The 23,203-nt window shown below is 39.2% G+C and overlaps 4 protein-coding genes across 5 annotated transcripts; 2 read left to right on the top strand and 2 right to left on the bottom strand.

The window, feature by feature from the left end:
* The first annotated feature begins 7,320 nt into the window (after window positions 1–7,320).
* cdcp2 (CUB domain containing protein 2) lies at window positions 7,321–12,129 on the top strand. The gene is made up of 6 exons (XM_072363832.1): window positions 7,321–7,450; window positions 7,698–8,045; window positions 9,140–9,481; window positions 10,671–11,024; window positions 11,209–11,387; window positions 11,514–12,129. The coding sequence occupies exons 1-6, from the start codon at window positions 7,384–7,386 to the stop codon at window positions 11,817–11,819; spliced, it is 1,596 nt and encodes a 531-aa protein (XP_072219933.1). The 5' UTR covers window positions 7,321–7,383; the 3' UTR covers window positions 11,820–12,129.
* A 966-nt stretch (window positions 12,130–13,095) lies between these two features.
* tceanc2 (transcription elongation factor A (SII) N-terminal and central domain containing 2) lies at window positions 13,096–15,899 on the bottom strand. Its single transcript, XM_072364395.1, has 4 exons — window positions 15,422–15,899; window positions 15,180–15,321; window positions 14,039–14,232; window positions 13,096–13,529 (listed from the first exon to the last, which is right to left on the bottom strand). Exons 1-4 carry the CDS (start codon window positions 15,518–15,520, stop codon window positions 13,341–13,343), a joined length of 624 nt encoding a protein of 207 aa, XP_072220496.1. The 5' UTR covers window positions 15,521–15,899; the 3' UTR covers window positions 13,096–13,340.
* Window positions 15,900–16,421: 522 nt separating this feature from the next.
* Window positions 16,422–19,674, top strand: tmem59 (transmembrane protein 59). Its single transcript, XM_072363708.1, has 8 exons — window positions 16,422–16,643; window positions 16,865–16,970; window positions 17,202–17,296; window positions 17,383–17,535; window positions 17,625–17,697; window positions 17,971–18,094; window positions 18,209–18,326; window positions 18,947–19,674. The coding sequence occupies exons 1-8, from the start codon at window positions 16,488–16,490 to the stop codon at window positions 19,097–19,099; spliced, it is 978 nt and encodes a 325-aa protein (XP_072219809.1). The 5' UTR covers window positions 16,422–16,487; the 3' UTR covers window positions 19,100–19,674.
* A 1,157-nt stretch (window positions 19,675–20,831) lies between these two features.
* On the bottom strand, window positions 20,832–22,995 carry lrrc42 (leucine rich repeat containing 42). 2 transcript variants are annotated; one of them, XM_072363536.1, is made up of 7 exons: window positions 22,347–22,995; window positions 22,118–22,249; window positions 21,920–22,041; window positions 21,751–21,836; window positions 21,554–21,667; window positions 21,383–21,467; window positions 20,832–21,283 (listed from the first exon to the last, which is right to left on the bottom strand). In XM_072363536.1, the coding sequence occupies exons 1-7, from the start codon at window positions 22,736–22,738 to the stop codon at window positions 20,988–20,990; spliced, it is 1,227 nt and encodes a 408-aa protein (XP_072219637.1). In that variant the 5' UTR covers window positions 22,739–22,995; the 3' UTR covers window positions 20,832–20,987. The 2 variants fall into 2 exon arrangements, with proteins under 2 accessions (XP_072219637.1, XP_072219638.1); XM_072363537.1 differs by having other exon boundaries at window positions 21,920–22,038.
* Window positions 22,996–23,203: the final 208 nt, after the last annotated feature.

Here is a 23,203-nt window from a genome sequence, read left to right as displayed (position 1 = left end):
CTTGAGAAATAATCCACCTGGCACGAATAAACAGTTGGAGATAATCAACCCCTTACTGAGAACCAATGAAAAAATTCCCTTAAGTCATTTCAAAATGATCCCCACTAGTATATTGATAGTTCTGGGGACAACAGGAGTGATAGAGACAGAAGGTTAACAGCTACCAGCCCAGTTAGACTCCTGAGAGGCAGAATGACCAATTATTGTGTTTAATAGGGTCTAATTAAATAGTCTCACTCCTAAACATCGTTAGTAATATTTTCGAATAATAAAACTGTAGGGAGATGCTGCTTGTTCTCACATTTTATTACTCTCATGTTGTCCACATTTGTGAATCTGTGTTGTGGGTGGATTGCCTGTGCCTCTCCTACTGAAGCACATTATCATTACTTGCATATAGACTGATGGGAGTGTGTGTGTGTATTTCTTTGTGTGCATGGGGTTGTTTGTGGCATGTTCCCTCATCTATCAGTGGGCTGCCCTTCTCTGACGACCACTGAAGCTCTATTAGTACCCGCAGTCCTGATTGATGTCGCAGAGTATTGTGTTAGAAGGCTAGGAGTGCTGTTGTGAACCTGCAACATGCTTAATACAACAACAGTTCACCGCAGAAAAGGGGAAATTGCAATGCTGATGTCCTGAGGCTAAGATCTGAATCAGCGGTGAGCTCAGGAAATGTCAAAAATTTCAGCTTTTCTAGAATTTGTTTGAATGTATCATGAATCTGGGGATGTTTTTGAAGACATGTCTCATGAAATAATGATGTTATTCATGAGTGCATGTAGAGAATTGGAATTAGTTCTTTCATTCAGAATTAAGTGGTTGCATTTGAACCCGTGTGCGTTAAAACACTATAAAACCTGCTTTATTGGGAGGATTTTCAGCAGTTTGTTTGGGAGTTGTGACAATTAAAATCCAACCCTTTTAGGATATCATTTATAAACTATTTGATAGGCCATAAAAGTGAATAAAATCCTCTTTTTCCAAATAGAATTAAAACCACTTACCTGAAAGCTGATGATGTATTATAATCAATCTGCTGTGTCAAACATCCGACATGAAATGTTAGATGCAATTTAAATGAAAAACTCTGTATGATTTCCCTGATGAAAACTTTTCCTTCTGATCTTTTTTCCGGCTTTTCTCAATGTTTTCAGTCTCTGTCCTCCTGTCTCAGCTTTCAACATTGCCCATCTTGAGAATGAAAGCCTTAGCTATGTTGTGACGTTTTAATGTGGCCTTTGAATTCATGTCTGCAATCATTAGTAAGAAGCAGTGGCACCACAAGCATCAGGGCCCGCTGCCAAGACATCTATGCCGCGAGACAATAAGGGAGATCGCTGGCTCTGTAGCCTGTTGATGAGTACACAGTCTCTTTGATTTTGCATTTGAAACAGAGATGTAAAGCTTGTGGCCCACTGGCCTGTCACTGGGAAGCTGAGCAGACTCACTCAAGTTTGGATTTGTTTGTGCTCATTTTGCCTTCATTTCATTTTCTTGTCATTATCAAGGTCATATGAGTCAGAAACGGAACTGAAAATAATTATCTCTTACTCTTCTGTGTCAAAAGAGGTTTTGTTAAAGATTATGTGCCTAAAGTGGAGGTTGTTGACGCTGGTTAGGATGATGTTTGAGATTATTTATCTGTACAGAGATGCAGGCAATATGAGAGAAAGAGGATGACACGCAGTAAAGGCTGAGTCAGATTCAAACTGACATCCTTAACCAGCTGAGCTTCCCACCCACAACCTGCTCTGTTTTATTGTTAAATTCGAACTGTTTGGCAGTGGATGTACATTTTTTTCCACATCTATTCTTGCCATTGCCTTGTGTACAATGACACTTGACAAAGTGTCATTGTACACTGTAAATATGCTTTAAAGCATATTGACAGCACCATTTTAGTATTCCAATGTTGCACATTATTACACCCATTTCCACACATTAACCTTTCTCTAGTTCTTTTCTTACTGTTGTGCTCATGTACCCAGACTGTGATTAATATGCCTTTGGTCTCATGTGATAAAATCTTGCCAATCTCCCTCTCTGCCTTCAGCTCGAGCCACCTTATTATTTCCGAAAGGTTGTATGGTCACTGAGCTTGGATTATTCCATTCCCTGTTCTACATCTTATGCTCCACATGTCCCTTCCTCATTCAAATGTGTTTTGTCTCCAGGAATGGAATATGGAAATGTGTTTTAGTCTATGTGTGGGGGATGTTTCAGCATATCGTATAACCATTTCATCAGCTTCCCATGAGGGCAACTTGTGTGAAATCCGTTGGTGTGCCAGTGTTTTCTCAGATGGTCTGTTGTGGCCACATTGTACATTATGACAAATGGCGGAATGGGAGCAAACTACATGTATTTTGTGTATTAATTTTTCCATGTAATCCATGTAAAACTCTGTCCTGAATGTTTCAACATGTCGGTTAATCTATCAAGCTAGCAAGCTGATCAGACCAGCCTCTTTCACAACGGCATGAACTCACATGTTGGTTCAAATTCTAAAAATCTGTAATTTACTGAAACGATTTATGTCTGTTACTGAAACGATTTATGTCTGTTGCTGATTTTTTTTTTTATTTCTCATTTTTTCCAAGCTTGCCAAAGTTGAAACTAAGGGAACCGGAGAAAGTTTTCAGCAACATGATTGGACAAACCATGTCATCTGTTATATCGGTCAATATTACATGAACTTGCATCAAGTGCATATTTGATGCATAACTGGTAAGTAGTACTTAGGCGCTACTATTTGTGCAACTTAGTGCCAGTTTATAAGAAATATGTTCAAAAAAACAAATTTTAACAGACACAGCCTGTTTTTCATTCCTGTACGTATTTTTATCTGCTCTAATAGATAGGCTGCTCCTGGTGAACTGTCTGGTTTTTGTCTGTTTTTTTTCCGAAAGTTGCCAGCTGTGTCCCGTCAGCCTGAGTGTTAAAATACAGTCCTGTCTCTCCCTGGTCCTTTGCTAAGTCTTCACCTGTTTTTCACATCTCTCTGTGTACTTCTTTTTTATTAACTTATTGCTTTGTTTTGCTTGTTTTTCATTTAAAAATTTGGATCCATATAGCTTTTAGTTGGATTTTTGCATACCTCTCCCATGCACTTGGTTGGATTTTTGTTGCAACCCGTTGCCTTCTGTTCCTCAATAAGTCTGATGATTAAAGCCTTTTGTTTTTACACCTACCTCCCTTGCTTTGTCTACATTTGAATCCTTATCTTGCAATATGGACCATCTTCCCACACAACATCTACATCCTAATTTCCATCAAAGCAAACTAGACAAATTGCATTCTTCTCTATAGCTACCTACGTGTTTGCCAGAAGAATTCATTTAACTTCTTGTGGTTTTTAAAACAACTGAGTTCAAGTCACAAGCTCTCAAGTTCCAGCAAAGGCTGCATTATGCAGCTAGGTGTGAGGAAAACGACTATCAACAAAGTCCAACAGGAGATATTTCAAATATTTTTTCTGACTATGGGCCAACACAGGCTGTGGAGGAGCACCCATGAAGACATTCATTACTAATTTAATTGCTTACTTAAAACACCCAAACCGAGGCCAGATATGTCCATTTTTAAGGACAAACCGGAGAAAAACTACATCTACAAAGAGACCAATGCCTGCCAAAAGAAACTTGGAGCATTATTTTAGGATTTGTGGAGGGTTACAATTCAAGTCAAAAGGTTGGAAATGCCAACCTATTGAGAATGAATTACTGGTATATTTTTCATTTTTATATATATAGCACAGTTTTGTCCAACCTCTTGACTAGTACTGTATCGCTAATGTTCTGGTCTACTTGGGATATTTTCCAAATATGTATACACAGAATGACCGAGTATTTTGATACAATCAGTGTGGAACTGAATCAAGCGGACTATATTTGAGTAAGTCCATGAGTAATATGGTAAATTATGACTAAGCCATTGCATCAGTGTGATTAATTCAATTCAAACACTAACACATGTTCTGGCATACATTACAGTATCCCTAGTCCAGCAAACCTTGTGCAGTAATGATGTTTTTACCTATTGTTTTGGTGTGTTATGTATGCAGAACAACTTATTCAATCTGTGAAATAATATAAACCTTTATTAACTCCCAGTGTTGTTTCTAAAGAAATGGAACTCAAGGCTGATGTTTTTTTGTGACTGTTGTTGCTATAAACGGTCTGTTTGGTATGATACCCAAAGGATACTGTCAAATGAATTGTAAACATAAGAAATACATCTAAATTTCTCAGATATCCTTTTTAACCAGTGGAATATAAGTGCTTTACATGTCTAAATGCATCAATTAAATCAAGCTACAGAGAATGCAAAGATACGTAAATCTGTGTTGCATGCTGAGACATCAGCGCCATCGTGTTCAGATGTTCTCCTGTTACCTCTGCTTACCATCACTGTTGCCTGGTGAGCTTTCATTTTGTTCGGCAAAAAGTGAGTCAATCAGGTAGAGGAGGTGAAAAGGTTAGGAAACAAAAGCAGACAGAAGACTTGCAGATATGTTTAGTATTTGGTTTGGAAGAGTAAAAATAGTCTGAAAATATGATTTATGGGCTGATTCTCCAATTTCGCAAAGAAACATCACCCTGAAGTGCATACAAATGACAGTTTCAGACATTGCAGGAATAAAATATGGCATCTAACCATGTGTGATGTCATTTTCGCATTACATAAGCAATGTCGTGGCACTGTGTTTTAAAAACAAGCCATAGGGCCCATTTCAGGGTGTCATGTTCTAAGAAATAGGCATTTTATTTTTTAGCGTGTCATTTCATGCCAGTAAATGATGATTATGAGTTAGAATAAAAGTATAGGACACGGTCTTGTTCTTTTCGGAGTACATTTTAAAAAAATGAGTTGGGATAAAACTCAAACAAACTTGGTGTATATTTCTTACATTACAATATTATGAGGCCAGGAAGCTAATTAAACTCCCATCAATCTCCTATCTAAGCCTGCAAACAGTGATTATATAATGTTTCTATTTGCATTATTTGAAATCAAATCTATATAAATCACAAAAAACACAGCTTGAATAATTCATATTTCATCTGATGTATTTGAGAGAAGACAGTGCAGCAGCAGTTTCTGGTGGAAGTCAATCTTTTCTCCTTACTGTTCCTTAACTCGAATAACAGATTTCATTACCCTCATAACTATAGAGGGAGGCTGAGCTCATTACGGCCTATAATCCAATCTGTGAGCTCCCTGAATTGGCAGTGCAATGACATAACAATATTGTCCTTGGTATAGAGAAGGTAAAAATGTTCTGTATGGTAGGAGGGAAAATAAAAAAAAAAACATCTCTGATTGGAAGGGAACACTAGATGGAAATACAAGGTTGTAGCAGCTGAAAGTTGCTTCACATAGCCATACAAGTAGAAGCAATACACACACATATGTGTGTGTTTACATATATATATCCACCAGATAATCTTGGAAATGGCATGGAGATGCTCTGCCAAGATGCAGTCTGTGCTAAAAACAAGAACTTTTAATTGTCCTTTGACATTTCTGCTTCTATACTCGAGAGCTCCAGAGAATATTCAACTGAACCGACATTTATTCCATGAGACATTAAGCTGTAGTCTCATGGCTGACTCTAACATGATCTGCCCTGATGTGAGGAAAATACGTTTTAAAGCAGACATTTCATTAATTTTCTAAAGGCACACAAACACTGACACCTCATTTGCCATTTTTCATGTTTGATTAAAAGCTGCAAGACGTCATAGCTATCAGGTCTCCCCATCGACGGCAGCACATAAATGAATTCAATCTTTTCGCCTGCCAGGAACAAACAAATAGCCTTGACCCTTGACGTGATGGTTTATTGACAATGTAATTTTTTATCATCCTGAATATAATTTTAGCACTTGCTTCATGCATATACCTAAAAGTCAACTGCTGGATTAAGCTCAGAGAAATATCTGAGATCAAGCCGCGGCTGCGATATCAAGTTTCCTTTTATTTCCCAGCTGTTTAAACCTTATTTGTTATTTAAGCATTTATTTGCTAATAGGTGATTAAACTGCACAAAACAGCGGATATCTTTCTGGAACACATTGCAGCCGTGCCCCTCAACCACATCCTTGAACAATGACAAGCTTTAGGAGAGGACAGAATTAAAATTCAAAGACGAGGCAGTTAATTTAAGTCACACAAACTGCTGTGCTACAAAAGAGAAAAAAGAAAAAACTTGACTGATTTTAATCAGTTTTATTTATTTTAGCTTGAAGCTACGCATGACTGTTTAGACTCCGGTGGTGATTTTCTTGTGTTTACATAGTGTAACAGCCCCATCTAGCAGGTCTGTGGCGGTATTAGTGAGCTTCACTAAATGTATTCACTCTAATGGCTCTGCCTTCACAACAGTACTTGAATAGTAAACAGTAATTTGCAGAATGTACTTAGTGTAGCAAACAGGTAAAGTAGCGGTTTGTTACACACTCCATTCAGTCTGGATTATTGCATGCATTTGTTTGTACTATTCAACTACAAGCCTGCCTAAAACATAGAGAATGACTCATGGAATATGATTGGCATTTGGCAAATACAAGTCGATCTTTTTTTTTTTTTTTTTTATGAGAGCCACTGCATTTTGCTTCTCAGAAACAGAAAGGAGGCTGTAAACAAAATTTGCATTAAAAAAGCCTGGGAGGGATGACCCAGCTCATCACTCATAGTGCAGTAACTATGTGAGTTTGCATTGAAATGACTGACATTTGAAAATGTTTAAATATAAAAACATATACCTTTAGTTTGATATGGCTGAACATTAAAAGTGTAGTTCTACGACTTATAGCATTGAGTCCCTGGGTTGTGTTTTCACATTTGGGAATTTTCTCCTGCTGAAACACAACTGCAAGCCTCAGTAGCAACAGAAATAGCAGTCTGCTGTTTTTCTTTACTTTTTTATAAAAATAAGTACATTGAAATGCAAAGGTACATAAAAAAAAGAACGGCTTACAAAAGCCCTGAGATCTTCTGTCTCTGAAGTGAAACAATATAAGATATTTATACGATAAAAGTTCTATTTGCGATCCACTTCTGTTCCACTTCTCGTGTTTCTATCAACACTCCTCGCAGATGGTGTTCGCTGTGCGTCTGTATGTGTGGCCAACATTAAAAATTAACGACGTCTCTCCAAACAGTGTCCTGACAAGCCTCTCGGGCTCATTGGATATCAGTCATTAAAATTTAGCAGAGAGGGCAAAGCCAGGCCTGTAGTCGGGCATCATGTTCCCCATTCAGGCTGTGGATGAATTTTTCAAAGTCCTATTACCTCAAGGCTGTGCGCTCTGACACTGCTGTCGTGTTTCTCTGCTGGCACTGAGGTGAGAAAAAAGCCAAATCCACAAAAACAATATGAGTCTCAGGATGGTTGTACTGATTCATTTACTACTGCTCGTTGACAAGGCTGATTCCAAAAAAGGTGAGTTGTCATTTCTCATCTTGATAGAGGACTGTTTAAATTTCTTGGTTGTGTTTTACTTCTTGTCTACTATATATACAGAGAATATTGGGCCTAATTTGTCAAAGTCAGCATGTAACACACTTTGATGGGCTGCATTTGCTAGAAAATAGTCAAATAAAGATGTCAAGGAGGAGCAATGACCTTTATTTTCATTCATCTCTTTCCTCTGAGCCATAACAAAGCATTTTTTTTCTGTAATTATAAGGTGTCAAATGCGGAGGGATCCTCTCAGCTCCATCTGGTAATATCTCCAGTCCAAACTTTCCAGGCCCTTATCCTTATAACATAGACTGTTTCTGGCTAATTGTGGTGGCCGAAGGCTCCTCTGTCCTTCTTACCTTCCACCGCTTTGAGCTGGAGTACCATGCTCATTGTGCTTACGACTACATCAAAATATATAATGGCAAATCTGAGGATGAGGGGAACCTTCTTGGGACATTTTGTGGTGACATCTCCCCACCTCAGTTCACCTCTTCTTGGAATGTCATGTCCATCATCTTCCATTCAGACCGTCATGTGGCCCACAGGGGCTTCAGTGTTGGCTACAGAAAAGGTAACTTGTTATATCTAATATAATATGACAGGGATGGTTCTGGTTGACTGTCCAATACTTGAGTGGACTTTGTGTGGCCTTTGGCAACAGCATACTAACTCATGGCTTTTAGCTAAAACATCTAGGCCTTAACCTCACCCTAATATTATGCTGAAAGCGGACAGTCAACATCAAACACTGTAATCATAGTCACAATTCTAATGCAATCTGATGTTTTGCATAGTAAACAGCAATTTTTAACATGCTATTATCTCAGATTAGCATGTTAACATGCTGACATAACACCAACATGACACTTAAATCCAAATGCATCCACATCCCTGCCAAATTTAAGTCAGAGTGAATTTGACCATTTGACCAGTTGGTTTCTTCTGACTGTCAATTACATAACCAGTTGACAAAAGATAATACGATTTTGTTGTAAAAATGCCAATTTGAGCTTTTTTTGGGCTATTGTTATAAATTGCCATGTTCAACAGTATCCATACCCTCTCTCAGCAATTAATACAATTATGGTACTAACAAGTGTTTTGGATGCTGTCCCTGAGATTTAGAATCACTCTTCATCTTTGACATCATTCATGTCATAGAGGTTAAAGGATTTCCATCAGTTCCATCAGTTCCATCCACACATTCTTTCTTTTTTTTTAACACTTTAATTGTGTCTTTCAGATCATTGATTTGTTAGTCATATTTCAAGTTCTTCAGCACACCTCCGTATGTCTTCCTTGAGGGCTTTAATTAGGTCCTTTTTTCCTCCCCTAGGATAATCACCAAGGTTGTTCTTATTAATCTGAGCAATCTTGAAGACAGAACAAGCATGGACACCAACAAAGGAAGGCTGTATTCACAAATATAGGATTACAAAAACTTTCTTGATTATTGTTAAAGCTTGCTTAGAAAAAGACGAAAATGTTGATAATCATTTAATTGATTGGACAAGATTTATTACTGAGAAAGGGTGGAATGTGCATAGATAATTATGGGCTCAACTGTATTTCAGTCATTGTGATCACTGTTTTCCTGATTGCCTCTTAAGCAATTATAACCTTTTTACAAAATAAATATTAAGATTAGCCTCCTGTCTCTCCTAGATGTGTGTGGTGGAGTCCTGACGGGACTATCGGGTGTAATTACCAGTCCAGGCTTCCCTCAGGAGTACAGCAACAATGCCGACTGCTCCTGGGCCATCCATGTGTCTAATGCAAGTGTTGTCACCTTGGTCTTTTTGGACTTCCAGCTAGAAAATAATGAGGGATGCAATTTTGATTTTGTTGCCCTGTTTGATGGCCCAACAGTCACCCACCGTCACCTTGGCAAATACTGTGGGGCAGATAAACCCCCTAACATAGTAACAACTTCCAGTCAACTTCTTGTAGTCTTCAAGTCGGACTTCAATATTGGAGGACGGGGGTTCAAGGCTTACTATTACTCTGGTAAGAACATTCAGTTTGTGGTTCTTCAAACCAATACTTATTCTCCTTGACTCGTCATGCTTTTATTGCAACTGTGAACAAACTCTGTCCAGTTATCAACAATGTGACATAATGTTTGCATCGTTAGATGTACAGCAGCCTACGTTGACACAAAGTCTACCTACTCACAGATTCAGAATCTTTGAAGTACAACAAAGCAAACATGAGCTACAGATTTCCAGAAGTGGGAAGAAATTTTTTTTTTAAATGAACTTATAAATAAATAACTTGGGTTTTACCAGTAAAGAACAATGGGATCTGAGGTTTGAAACGAGCCACGTGAAAGATCAAAAGCTTATCAGAAAAAAAATCTTATGAATTCTTTAAATATGGAAACATTTCAGCAACCATCTCTCACAGAAATTGGGCGCACACACATCAAACACAGATCTGAAAGTCCTTGAGTGTTCTAGCAAAAAAAAAAAAAAAGACGAAGCGAATTGAAAGTCTGCAGAGTAACTTTTGGACAGCTGTTCACAGACCCATTTGACCTTGTTGAGTAGGAACCAGCTGGCAAAGAGAAAGAAAATCCAATCATGCCGAAGAGCGCTTGCACAAATACAATAACTAACTCTTGAAAGATATCCTTGTCAATAAATATTTTTCAAATCATTTTAACCTTTTAGTTTGACATTTAGTAAAAATGCTTGCATATTTTCTAACTCATAGTTGCATGAGAAGATCGATATCAGTCAGTTCAGTGTCAGTTCATTTATTACAGAGCCAGTAGCTGGTTCTACACTGGAGCTCACAGCTTGTAAAAAGGAATAGATTTAAATCATGCAATATCCATAGAAAAAAATTGCCATTTTGATATTTCTTGGTGACCCAAGTGACCTGGATAGAATTTTACCCCAGTTCCCTGTTAATATTCAGAGCTTAACTAATGATCTGCTAGCTTTTTCTTCATACAGACCAGTTAAACATAAGTGCTCGATCTGCTCAAGCTCCTCTTGCCAAGAAAACAATTCAGTTTCTCAAAACTATACTTATAAACTGTACAAGAGTTCACTTAAATTTAAACGACCACCTATAAACACAGTCTCCTGGTTTAAATGGGATCCTAAAACGTCAGTAATACAGTGAACAAGGTGTAGAGAGCTAATGTGTTAAACAAAGATGACTAACTGATGGAATTTACTTTCTATAGGCGAATGCCAGCAGGTCTTGTCAGCTGTAAGTGGAAACTTCAGCAGCCCACACTTCCCCAACATCTACCCAAACAACATCAACTGCCACTGGAGCATCACCCTAGCAGCTGGATACCGCATCAAACTTTTCTTCCCTGTCATGGACTTGGAGGATCGCAACAGTTTGTCGAACGAGTGTGACTATGACTCAGTGGCAGTTTATGATGGAGACAGCCAGACAGACACCCTGCTGGGACGCTTCTGTGGCAGGGAGCAGCCTCCCTTTCTCGTCTCAAAGGGAAACAAGTTGCTGGTTGTGCTCAGCACAGACAGAAATGAGGCTCATAGGGGCTTCACCGCCTCTTTTCTAGGAGGTAAATGTATAAGCATCTGATCCATTTTCCAAATGCAGAACTTTATTGGTCTCACACTCTTGTAACAACAAACTTCAGGTTTAATATATGTACCACCTACTGCTTACAGTGTTCACAACGCAAAATCTCTTTTCCATGTCCTTCTTATGCTGCTCCTGAAGAGATTAAACTGTCTTTTTGCCAGTGGTGCCAGTAAACATTAGCTGCACAAGATCAGAGTTTACCATTCTCATACCTCTGAAGTCCTTACCTCAGCTGGACCGTGAGAGCATCTACCTGGGAAACCCAACCTGTACAGCACAGCTAACCGCCACTTCATATAAAATACTTGCTCAGTTTGTCAACTGTGGTACTGCCAGCCAGGTGACTAACTCGCATGCTTGTTATTTTTACAGGGCAATGAATGATTTACCATTCTTAGACTGTTAAAGGCACTGGGGTGTTGTTTGTGACTTTCTTCTATTAACACTAACCAATGATCCCTTACAGAAACATCGGAACATCACCATGCTGGTAAACAAGCTCTACATTGATTTCTCTGATGGGAAACAGCAAAATGTACAAGAATATAAGGTGCAGTGTGATGCCCTGCGGAAAATAGCATCGGTGTCAATCATTTCAGCAGAGGAGCGACGTTTGGAGGAGCAGGCCCAGCAGACAGACAGCGGCGGCAGTGGCCATGCAGCCAAACCGGAGGCTGAGCCGCATGACTTGAGTGATATTGTCTTCATCAGCATTTGTGTTCTTGCCGTTATCCTCATGGTGATAGCTATTGTTTGGTTGGTGCTTCTTTAGTCAGTTTTCTGCGTCCTGTTCCATACCAATCCACCTCAGAGGGTGGGGACAGGGGTCACGTCAATACCTACAAGTTCATGGGATGTTTAATAATCTCGAAGCTGTTCTCCAAATACTGCTTCAGTTATGAATGTTAGAAGTTTGCTCCTCAGGAGTAAGTTTAATCGTTTAATCCGAGATTTCAATAAAACATTATTCTGTACATCCATGACACCCTAAGGTAATGGGTATCCATACAACTATTCCTGAATATCTTTAAAGTAATTAAATGCATATCAATAGATTACTTTTGTGGAATAAATTTATGTAGTTTTTATATCATTCTATCACATGCAGATGATTAGGTCCTGCATAAAAATGGAAAAGCCACAGGTCTTGCTTTATATAGCCAGCTGTTTGTAAAATTAATTGCAAATATCTCAAATAAAATGTAAACATGTTTCATTACTAGTTCTTCATTTAATATCTAATACTTACAAGGCCAAATTATCTGTACTTTAATATCAATTAATCGATCCTATATTTATGAGAAATTTTACTTTTATAAATTTTTCTTTTTGTTCATGTCAAAAGGATGATAATGATGATAAGAATGACGATAATTCTTATTTATATTCAGTGCTGAGGTTGATTCCACTAATATGCAGTATATATACGAGAAGCACATGTAAAAGTGAAGTTCCTCCATGTTAAATAATAAAGCACCATTATGACCTTTAAGACATCAGGAAAACCTACAAATGTAGAAACCTAAAAGTATAATTTACGGCAAAGTTGTTGTATTTAATCTAAATGCTTTAAAAACTGGTCTGTGGGATGCGACAGTAGAGTTCTGTCCACCACAGCGCTTTGATCTCCAGTTCCTTCAGACTTTCAGCAACATGTCGAACTCCAAAGTGCTGCTGACGTGTCAAAGAAAAAACACTGCATCCTTAACTAAAAAATGTGCTGCATAAATCAATGTGCGAATTAGTGATTGCCACCTGTAGTGTAAAAGCTTTAAGCTGCCAATAAAAACTTGCTGTTTGGATCAGAGCTTAAGGATTCTGCAACACCCCAGGACTAAATGCAATTTTTCCACATTTTAAAAAAGCAAATTCTTGATGTGACCCGAGACAGTCGGGTGAGTCGGCGTGGAGTGACACGTAGGTATGGACTTACTGTATCGATCAAAGAATGAATTCCAAAGCTGAAGCTATCATTTTTTTTTTAATTTTATTTACATTTCAAATGATATTTTGTATAAAAATGTTCATCAACAATATAAAAAAATAAGGAATATTATGTAAAAATGTCACCTGTTAACAAAAAAGAATAAATTACATTAAAATGTATCCTTTCTCATAAAGGCAAGCATTTAAGTAACATCAACACTATTCTTTACAATGATTTATGTTCAAATAAAAAGATTACTGTGTAAAACTACTGATGTGCAACAAAATGTTAAAGTCTTTTGCATCTTCTTCCTAGAAAATAAACAAGATGGTAAAAGTGATCACAAATTGAATATGCAGTCCGAGGCTATTTTTTGTATTTTGACACCAGCTGGTTGACCGACATTTCGCTGGCCTTAACCTGAGCTCTGACCTCAGGGTTGTGTCTGAAGGCAAACACCAGCGCTCTAACAGTCCGTCTGTACGAGCCGCTGACTAACCGGGAGCTCTGGTGAAACACCTCTCTCTCTATGTTTTCTATGAGACCAGAATCCTCCTGCACAACAGAAATGGAGAAGAAAAACATATCAAATCAGCCCGCAGAAGTAATTTGTCTGCATGAGGAAAATGGTGACCAAATCACTTTTCCAAGCAGCCAGATACGGGATTCAATGGAACAGACTTGAAGCTGGGTCCGTCACGCTTAGCATGTTCATCAGTGCAATCTATGTAATTCAAATACAAATGTGCTAAATAGAGATCCTGTACGCTGAATTTTCAGTGAATCTTACTGTTATGGAACAAGTCTCTAATATAAAGCATAAAACAAGATATATTAAACTGTCAAAAATGAAATGAATTTTAAGCTCTCTGGTGGCTTTTTATCTCTAAGGCCATAATCAAACCACATGACATCATACAATGTGGCTTTTCCCATCAGTCTATATCACTAAAATGTTACAATCAGTGCCAAATGAACATTTTGGAAATCAGAAATGTGCAGGATGGGTGAAACAAGAGGGTTTTTGCCGTCACACTAAACTTCAGTGAGACGTCCTTTCTCACCTTGACCTCCAGAGCTTCAGACAGCATTCTTCCGGCGTTGCTCCGGAGTCCTTCGGATTGTTTGTCCGCGCGCACCTCAATAGATGGCTTATTGGAATTCTCCTCAATGAATGTCCTCCAGTCAGTGTAAACCTTTGCTGCCAGTGAACTCACCTCAGGGTCCAGATGCTTTCGCATTTTGTTGACAGTGTGACCTGAGAAGAAAGGTGTTTTCATCAAGCGTTGAACTAATTTGAATATTACCTGTTTGATGGCTGACTTGCAATGTATGACGCTCTCTCCGTTTTGATGGTGGGTTGTTCTTTGGAGTTAAAATATTCCCATCACAACATGGAGCAAAACAACTTGAGTGCTGCCTGTAAAAGGGTTTCAAAATTGGTCGAGCTCTGCAATTTCCAACGGAAACATTCAACAACTTTCCATTAGATGTTTATGCATTACAGTAAAGAGTTTGATCAGATTACTTTAAAACGCCCTCTGTGACAAAAACAATTATTGATTTAACACAAGTGAATTTAAAGAGGCTTTTTTTCACAACACTGCTAATTATCTGGATCATTTAGCATCAAAGTGGCATTTAACTGTAGTGTACTCATTTTTGTTGAACACTGGGCTAAAACATTATGGATGCAGCCATCCATAAACATTTTCAGTTCCACAAATCACCTCTACTGATGAACTGCTAAGTGAGTATCTAAGGCGGCTGGAACCAGCGAAGGAAGAAGAGGAAAGATTAGACCTTGCACAACGTGTTCCACCAGTAGGTAGAAAAAGCAACTCCTAAAGTCAGCATGGGGGCACTAACCGTGGCAGCACAAAAGCCATATAACTGCTAATAGAGGCTGGGGTCTACCACATCAGACAGGACCCCAACTCAACTTCTATTGACACACTCTCAGGCCAAAGAGCACATAGTAGCTGGGTATGAGATGCAGGCAGGCAGGGCATACATGAAACGCCACATCCACGTGGTTGGAATATTGCACAGGAACATCTGTACTGAATACGAATTTAAAGTCCCAAAGCCACAATGGAAGAGATACCTTCAATGGTGTCAGGGATAGTAGAGTGATCATACATGTAGTCCTATTATGCAAAACGCCCAGTTCTCTGCCGAGGACCTACATTAAAAAAAGTTTACCTATTTTTGTGGACCTCAGCACCTCTCTGGATGGGATCTTCTTGCCCAGCTCTGACAGGGCGCTAAGCAGGTTGTCCTTGCTCTGCTCTGGGAGCTCCAACATTGCCTTGTAGCGCATGATGTCCTCAATCACAACCACTCTCTTAAGGAGAAAAAAGACACACAACAGTGAGCCATCTCTGTGTGAATCTGTCGGACGGTGATAGATACCTGTTCAATCACAGGTATGCCCGATGGCTTACCCGAAGAGATTCAATTGTGGTTTGCTTGTAAACTTTTTCGTTGTTCCTCGATTGTTTCGGTGTCTCGCCCTTGGGAAGTCGAACCACAAACTTGTCCATCTTTAAGCACACAGTCTGCTTGCAAACTGTTCGTTTTTGTTGACTTTAGGGGACCTGGATTGTGAATTCCAATAGCTGAAGTTTAAGTATCAACCGACCGCAGCTAACTGCTGCTAGCAGCTACCTGGTCAAACGTTACCTAGCAAACTCTAACCAGCATAAGGAAATTAAAGAGATTAAACACATTTTCAGTTCTAATCAAGTCATTCGTTCGCACTTTTGGACTGAATGTTTGATTAAATAAATAGAACTCTGACAAATCGTCCGTTTGTTGAAGCTAGCAGCAACTGGCTTGCAGCAATCGTAATGTTGCCTTCAGGTACGGTGAGAAAATAAACAATGCAGTGAACATGAGCCAACAAGATGAGAAGTCGTTCGGAAACTGCAGAGGTAGTGTAAGTTTTTATGTCATTTAAAATGAAAATATAGATCTCAATAGTTTAATTTCTTTAAAGGTTTAAAGGCATTTTCAAACGTGATCTAATTGTACATTTATTTTTATGACAGTTTCACTGTCACTAATCAGTGACAAAATTCATGTCTTAGGCTGTGTGCAATTGTTCTTTGCATCTCCCTATAGTAAACACATCTAATCTGAAAAACAAACAAACAAAAAAAAAACAAGCACAATGTTGTTGAGGAAGCTGAGACCTCAACCTGGCAAAACTATTTGGCATTGGTGTCACGTATGGACAGCGTCTGTCTGTCATCCTGACACCAAGCAGAACCTTTATAACTTTACCTAAAGATAGGGAAGCTGTTGGCCTTGCAATTCATGGCATTTTCAGTGATTTGTTGTTTGATGTGGTGGTGGATGGTTACTCTCATATGAGTTTATGACAGGTTTGAACGTAGCAAAAATATTGTGTAAAAGTCTCGCGGAGGGCTTGATTATCGCGAGAACCTAACCCGATTAAGGAGAACGCGGAACGAGAGCGTGTTGTTTGTTTAGGTTTTCATAGACAAAATGGGGACTCTTTCCTCTTATGGTTGTATTTTGGGTCTCTCTGTCCTGCTTGTATGTACATTAGCGTCTTCAGATGTGTTTGACAGCGTGTTGGGAAACACAGCATCTTGTCACAAGTCATGTGAAATGACATACAGTTTGCACACGTATCCACGGGTAAGTACTCATATTGCTCGGAAAAGTCATATCAGCTAGCGTTAGCTAACGCTTGGTAATTTAGCGAGTCGAAAACCTTGGTCTGGGTGTCTTGCTGTTTTATCCGTGGGCGATGTGTTCTTTGTCAAGGATTGCCTGTGACTTGTGTAAAAGTCGAATGTGCGTCATCTTCAACAGAGGCTGTTTGTTGAGACATTCAACTGGTCTCGTTTGTTTTACAGGAGGAGGAACTATACGCCTGTCAGAGAGGTTGCCGTCTGTTCTCCATTTGTCAGTTTGTTCGTGACAACGAGGATTTGAATCAAACAAAATCCGACTGTGAATCAAGTAAGAAATTTTGACCTATCTAACCCCCCTCTGCACACTATATCGGATGAGACTTCAGTTATCAGTGTAATTGCCACCAGTGTGACTATAGATTTATAGTCTTTGCATGTGGTATTCTCCGTGTAGCACGCCAATTGCACAATAAAAGGGCCTGCTCTAAAAACCTCTTTGTCCCATGTCCATAATCCTCTTTTATCATCTGCTGTGTCTGACCACTTAAAACTTTTTCAGCCTGTCGAGAAGCCTACACAAAGTCTGATGAGCAGTATGCATGCAACCTTGGCTGCCAAAATCAGGTTCCATTCGCTGAGCAGCGGAGCGAGCAGGTATGAGAATCACTCAGCTCTTTGTATGGAAGCCAACATCTCTCAGAAAGGAGCAGTGTGCTCAGTACTTCCCTCTTTTTTCATAGTTGGAGGCCATGATGCCCCGGATTCATCTTCTGTACCCTCTGACTCTGGTCAGAGGGTTTTGGGATGATGTAATGAGTCAGGCCCACAGCTTCATCACTTCTACCTGGACCTTCTACCTGCAGGCTGATGATGGAAAAGTTGTTATTTTCCAGGTACGATAATGAGAACTAGATTTCCGATCTAATATTTTGTGTGCAGACAACACATTTCTATGTCTCACTGTCTATGTTCTGCTTAACAGGCTGAACCACAAGTCCAGTTTTTCTCTCAGTTTGAACTGGAAAGAGATGTAAAAGAGGAGCCACAGAAGAGCTGTAAGCACTCTAATGTATTCTCTGCCATGTCTTTATTTTCTGCAACAAAAAAAAGTGCAAATATCAAGATTGCTACACCCATTTTCAGCCAGTATCACATTTATAGTGACATTAATTGCGTAGTACACAAGTAGAAAACATGTCTAAGTGCACATAAGTGAATTTAATAAACCCTAATCAAGGCCATCTTTTGAGCATTTGTCTTACAAAAATGGAAATGTAAACATTAGAGTTGTGTACACATAAATTCTGATTTTGTTTCTGGTCTTTTAGTCCCTGGGCTTAGCAGCCCAATTTATAAAGAATACCACCGCACTTTAATCCAAGAGAGAGACAGAGATATGACTGGTGACCGCAGCTATGATGACGAATACAACCTCTTTAGCTGTCTCTCAAGGTTTGTTTGCATATTCCTATTTACTTTGTCTAGAACAGCGCATGGCAGTGATAGGCCTAAGGCTCTAGTCCCAGTGGAGCCACAAAAGCTTACTGTCTGTGCTTTTCTCCTCAGGAACCCTTGGCTTCCAGGGTGGATCCTAACCACAACTCTGATCCTGTCTGTGTTGGTCCTGATCTGGATCTGCTGTGCCACTGTGGCAACTGCTGTGGACCAGTATGTACCTGCTGAGGTAAGCCCTGCATTGTTCTTCAGCTGAAACGCATTTGTTTGTTTAACTCAGTCAGACCTAAGACCCGGTGTGTAAAGCATTCTAAGTCCAGGAGAGGGTGTCTGGGAAGTGTAGAGCTGTCCAGCAAAACCATTTATTTCTGAGCCTCCGAAGAAACACGAAATAAAAATATATTTTTGATTACCAACTTTTCCTTATGTTGACTAATTTTAGAGAAAAATAAGAATGTCTCAAAGGTTTATGTGAAGCTCAATCGAGGCATGAGTGCTAAGTGTAATTTTAGTGTTTAATGATTACAGAGAGAAGGTGACAGTCGCCAGAGCACATAAGTATATCAGAAAAATGTAACACTATTTTCAGATTACGTCTCAGTGACTCTGTTCTAAAGTACAAATAGAAGTACCCTATATGAAGGTGCCACATTGCAGATTTTTGTTTCTACAGGTGAGCTGCAGGATTGCTAGCTAAAGGCTAAACATTCCTCTTCTTCCTACATCAAAGCAATGCTTTTTGAATAAAGATGATGAATTTTGGCAAATTTTCTTTTGCCAGCATATCCTTAAAATTTCAAACAATAATTCAACGAAAGAAATGTTACAAATGATTTCCCTTTCCCTCAGAAACTGAGCATCTATGGTGACAAGGAGTACATGAAAGAACAGAAACTGACTCCGTACCCAGCATCCTCACTGCTCATCATCACCACCAAAGGACCAGAGGAAGAGGCGGGACCACTGCCCTCCAAGGTGAACTTGGACCAGTCTGACATCTAGAAGCCAAAACCTCTTCTCACATGAGATTTTCTCCTCTATGAATAATCTGTGGTGTAATTTCTACCCTCTGGTTCAAGGCCTGTGCTGCTTGTGGTCTTAACAGGACTTTAAGAACTTTTTGTATCAGCTGATATGTCTCCACTCCAGTTAAAGAATTTGAAAGTGAGATGGTGGAAAGTTTTTTTTTTTTTCTTTCTTTTTTTTTCTGTGTATTAGTATCATTGAGGCATTACTGTAAATTGATGGCAGTACAAGTTAGAAAGGTTTCGGGACTTTTTTGCAATTCTGTTGTGTGCATTAGCTTTCTGTTTGTGTGCTTCTTTTAATGAACATTTGAATGAACTCTGTGCTTGAAGTGATGCAGATTTCAGCCCAAACTACAACTTTTGGTAAAATAGATGTTGATATTCCAAACTCCCTGTGTTTCTCATGTTTCTATTGCAGTGATAACCAGATAATACATTTTACAGTAAAATTCTTTGCTTTTAATTGATCGTGACGGTACATACAGTAAGTGTCTTCTGCTTCACTGTTTGTTCTTTTAACATTTAATTAAAATTAAATACAAGAGTGAATCTGCTGGCAATGTGTGCTTTTTTTCCCCCCAAAATCATATACACTTATTCTAAATGTAGAGTTTGTTAGGAGAAAAGCGTTTACATCAGGAAAACAGGCAATTTTACTGAGTTTCAGATATTCAATGTTCAAATGTTAGTGCAGTGAATATCTTTATCGCATCTCCAGTGTTGCACGAAACATCGTGCTTCCTTAGTCTCTTAGCATGATCTGGCAGGTGTCCTAGGTGTCTCTGACTGGTTATTGTCAAAATTATTAGAAACTCTCATTTTTCCTGTCTATTCTTCAACCAGATGTTCATGCAAAACTGGAGAGAACAGTACCGGCTGTCTTTGTGATGACAGAGCAGCTGTTTTATCCTGATCTACAACTCTAAAGAAGTAGGTCTGTTGGTCCAAAGCTAACTTTTATGTTAATTTGAACAAAATATGCTTTCAATTTTCTATTAACCATCTGCCTATCCACCTGTTTCTCTACTCCTGCTCATGCTGTTAAAGCTTACATTTCTGTCAGCAATATATTTGATTGCTTAAATGACTGCTGCTTTACAGACAGCTTAAAGCACAATTACATAAATGCACACAAGGTGCAATTCAACATGGAACTCTCTAGAGAGTCCTTACTCATCCCCTGAGCCTTTGTGCTGGTTTTTCTCATTTGGAACACTAGGTCATCACCATGTAAGCCGTGTGGCAATTTGATTTTGAGGGGAACTGCACAGATTTTACACATCAAAGGCTGTTAACAGATCTTTTGGAGCACTGCAACGTTCTAGTAAAGGTTCTATAAAAGGGGGTGGCAAACTCTCAAAAATTGCCTGAAGTGGTATCTCGAGTTTGTAACAAAAAGCAACAAAAAGATTTGTGCAGTGAAAAAGAAGCGACTTGAACAGACATTTTGTTGCCCATCCATCATTCCTGCTTAAAGGGTGAAATTATATTAGCTGCTGCTGGATCACTGCAGGTCAGTTGTGTGGTAGCAAATTAGGTTACCAGGTTTTTGACGAGGCAATATATGAACGGAAGCCTGAGGGGACCCACAACTTTGATACAAAATGTCATCGCACAACAGTAAAACTAGCATAGAGTCGTATGGGGCATTAGGATTGTTGTTCAGCTTGATTCGGCTCATCCAAAGACTGCAGAAAAGTAAAAAATACAGAATACAAAACTTTATTTATTAAAACAATACACGAACAGTGCCACAACATCTGCGTTTTTACAGATCATAAATGTGAACCATCCTGGAGACTATCCTGGTTTATCGACACTCGTGCTTTACCTTTATGGAATGCTGTTTGGGTGCATGCCTCTCAGTAGCTGTTCAACAAATCTATGTCCTCTGCAGTAAGAGATGACGAGGGTGAGCGTTTTATTGGAGGGCTTTTCTGTGAAGCACTGCATGTTCCTGGCTCCTGCTTCCTTTTTTTGACATTATTGCAGGGAGATTTCACTTGATGATTTGTTGCAGAAGAAATCTGTCTCTCTGTTACGTGACTGCTTGTTGTGGGTCTGTAGAAATGTAGTTTCTCCCTGCTGGACACCTCAACGTTCTCACCATTCAAGGGGGCCGCATTCAGTACGTCTCTGACGAACTTCTGCCTGCCAACTACAGAAAGAACAAAACACACTTCAGCGTTTTGCGTGTGGAAATAATTGGCTAATCGATAATTGATTAAAATTGCAATGAGAAATGTGACGGACTTACAAAAGCGAAGAGCTGCTGTCCGAGACTCTTCTATTTTCTTCTGTTTTGGCATTTGTGAGCCATTTGTTTCCCACTGATTAACAACCTGAAAATGAGTCAGATAATTCAGTTAATTTATGACACTGCCTTCTTTCAACAAATTATGTATACTTAGTGTCTGAAGATATTTACTTGCTCTGCCCAACCCTCTGTTTTACACCCCGAGTGATCAAAGGTGTCCAGTGGTTTCTCAGAATAAATTAGCCCCAACAAGTTCCATATGGCTGTCTTCAATCCCGTGTTAAGCTGGATGTATAAATTACATTTAGGTGTCAGGACCATAATAATAGGCTCTAGTCAAAGGTTACATACAGCCCTTGCCGTCTTACTTTCATATTGGTCCCAGATGCATCGAGCTTGACGAGCTTTGGGAGGCATGTGACATATCTGAGAGCCCTCTCTGAAAGGGGATTGTCTGTACATAAGAGAGAAAAAAAACATTTTTATATACTTTAAATCTGGAATCAGTAGAATTTGTGCCACAAGGAAGACACTAACAGGAAACATCCAGAACTTGAAGGCAGTCCAGCCCTCTCCGCATCATCCGGATAGGTGCTGTGAGTCTTTGCAGGCCAGCATCAGACAGACTGTTGCCACCAATGAAAAGCTGAATGAGGCTGCTGAGGAGGAAAGACAAAGCTGTAACATCTCTTCTGAATTTCTTCTCACTTTATTTTAGGGATAGAATAGCCTTACCTTGCCAGTGAGGTGGATGTTAGATGCTGGAATAGCTCATGGTCATCACCCAGTTTGCAGCCAAACAAATCAAGAGACTTCAAACTGTGAAAGGTTTTGATCTCATCCATCCGCTCATGCAAGAGAGGGAACCTGCAGAAATGAAAGAAGGACAAGAAGTGCTGGTGTTTGTGGCAAATAAAACCAGAGAGAAAGCGGTTGTAGAGGAAGCACAATATAACCTACCAACCTATTTCTTAGACAGAGAGATCTAAGCACCATTTCCCCATATGCGTCACTGAATAACTTCAGAGCTTTTGGTGAAACGTCGGGGTTTAAAAATACACGATTCTCCTCTGCTGCTACAAAAAGTCTGTCACCTATTTGGTCTGGGAAGCCAACCAGAGAATCCACATGGTGGATGTTGTCAGCAACAAACAACAGAGTTATGTCAAAGAGAGACTTCGAGGTGTATCTCAGACTTCCCTCTTCATTGTAGGTGAAGACAAAATGCTCTCTCCTCAGCACAAACGGATTTGTCCTTCTGCATGATGATGCTGGTTTTGGTTGTGCCAGGACTATGTCACCGACACGACGAAGGCTGCCTCTTTCTCGGACATAAATTGTACTGTTGTCCATCATGAAAGTTTAATCAGCTAAAACCTAAAGCAAAAAAATAACTCAGAGCAGCACAAAAGATCGCTAATGAAGGTCGTTAGCTTAGCCAGATCCTCGAATACAATTAAACACAAGCGTTAATTTTGGCTTAATAATACTTGGATACCTTCTCGCACCATGCTACACATTTTCGGCAATTTCTTTACAACCTGTATGTATTTTATTTACAAGTATATCGAGTTCCCTTCGGTAGCCCACAGTGCAGGCACTGAGCTTTTTCAGCTAACTTCAAATTAAAAGTGTGGTATTATTTCATGTTTGGATACTGAGTTGTGTGTGTGATAACTGTATCAAAAAAAGGTTTCTTAAGCAGCAATTACGTACACAATTTTTTTTAAAACAGAAATTGTAATTGGTCCCATCCAGTACCGTCGAATATATATTCAAGTTTAAAATAATGAAACCCTGACTTTGGAAATGGAAACCGGA

The sequence above is a fragment of the Leuresthes tenuis genome, unplaced genomic scaffold (assembly GCF_036924035.1).
Source record: "Leuresthes tenuis unplaced genomic scaffold, fLeuTen1.0.hap1 SCAF_14, whole genome shotgun sequence".
Classification (NCBI taxonomy): domain Eukaryota; kingdom Metazoa; phylum Chordata; class Actinopteri; order Atheriniformes; family Atherinopsidae; genus Leuresthes; species Leuresthes tenuis.
Note: the sequence above shows the minus strand (reverse complement) of the source record. Positions and strands in the feature narration are given on the sequence as shown.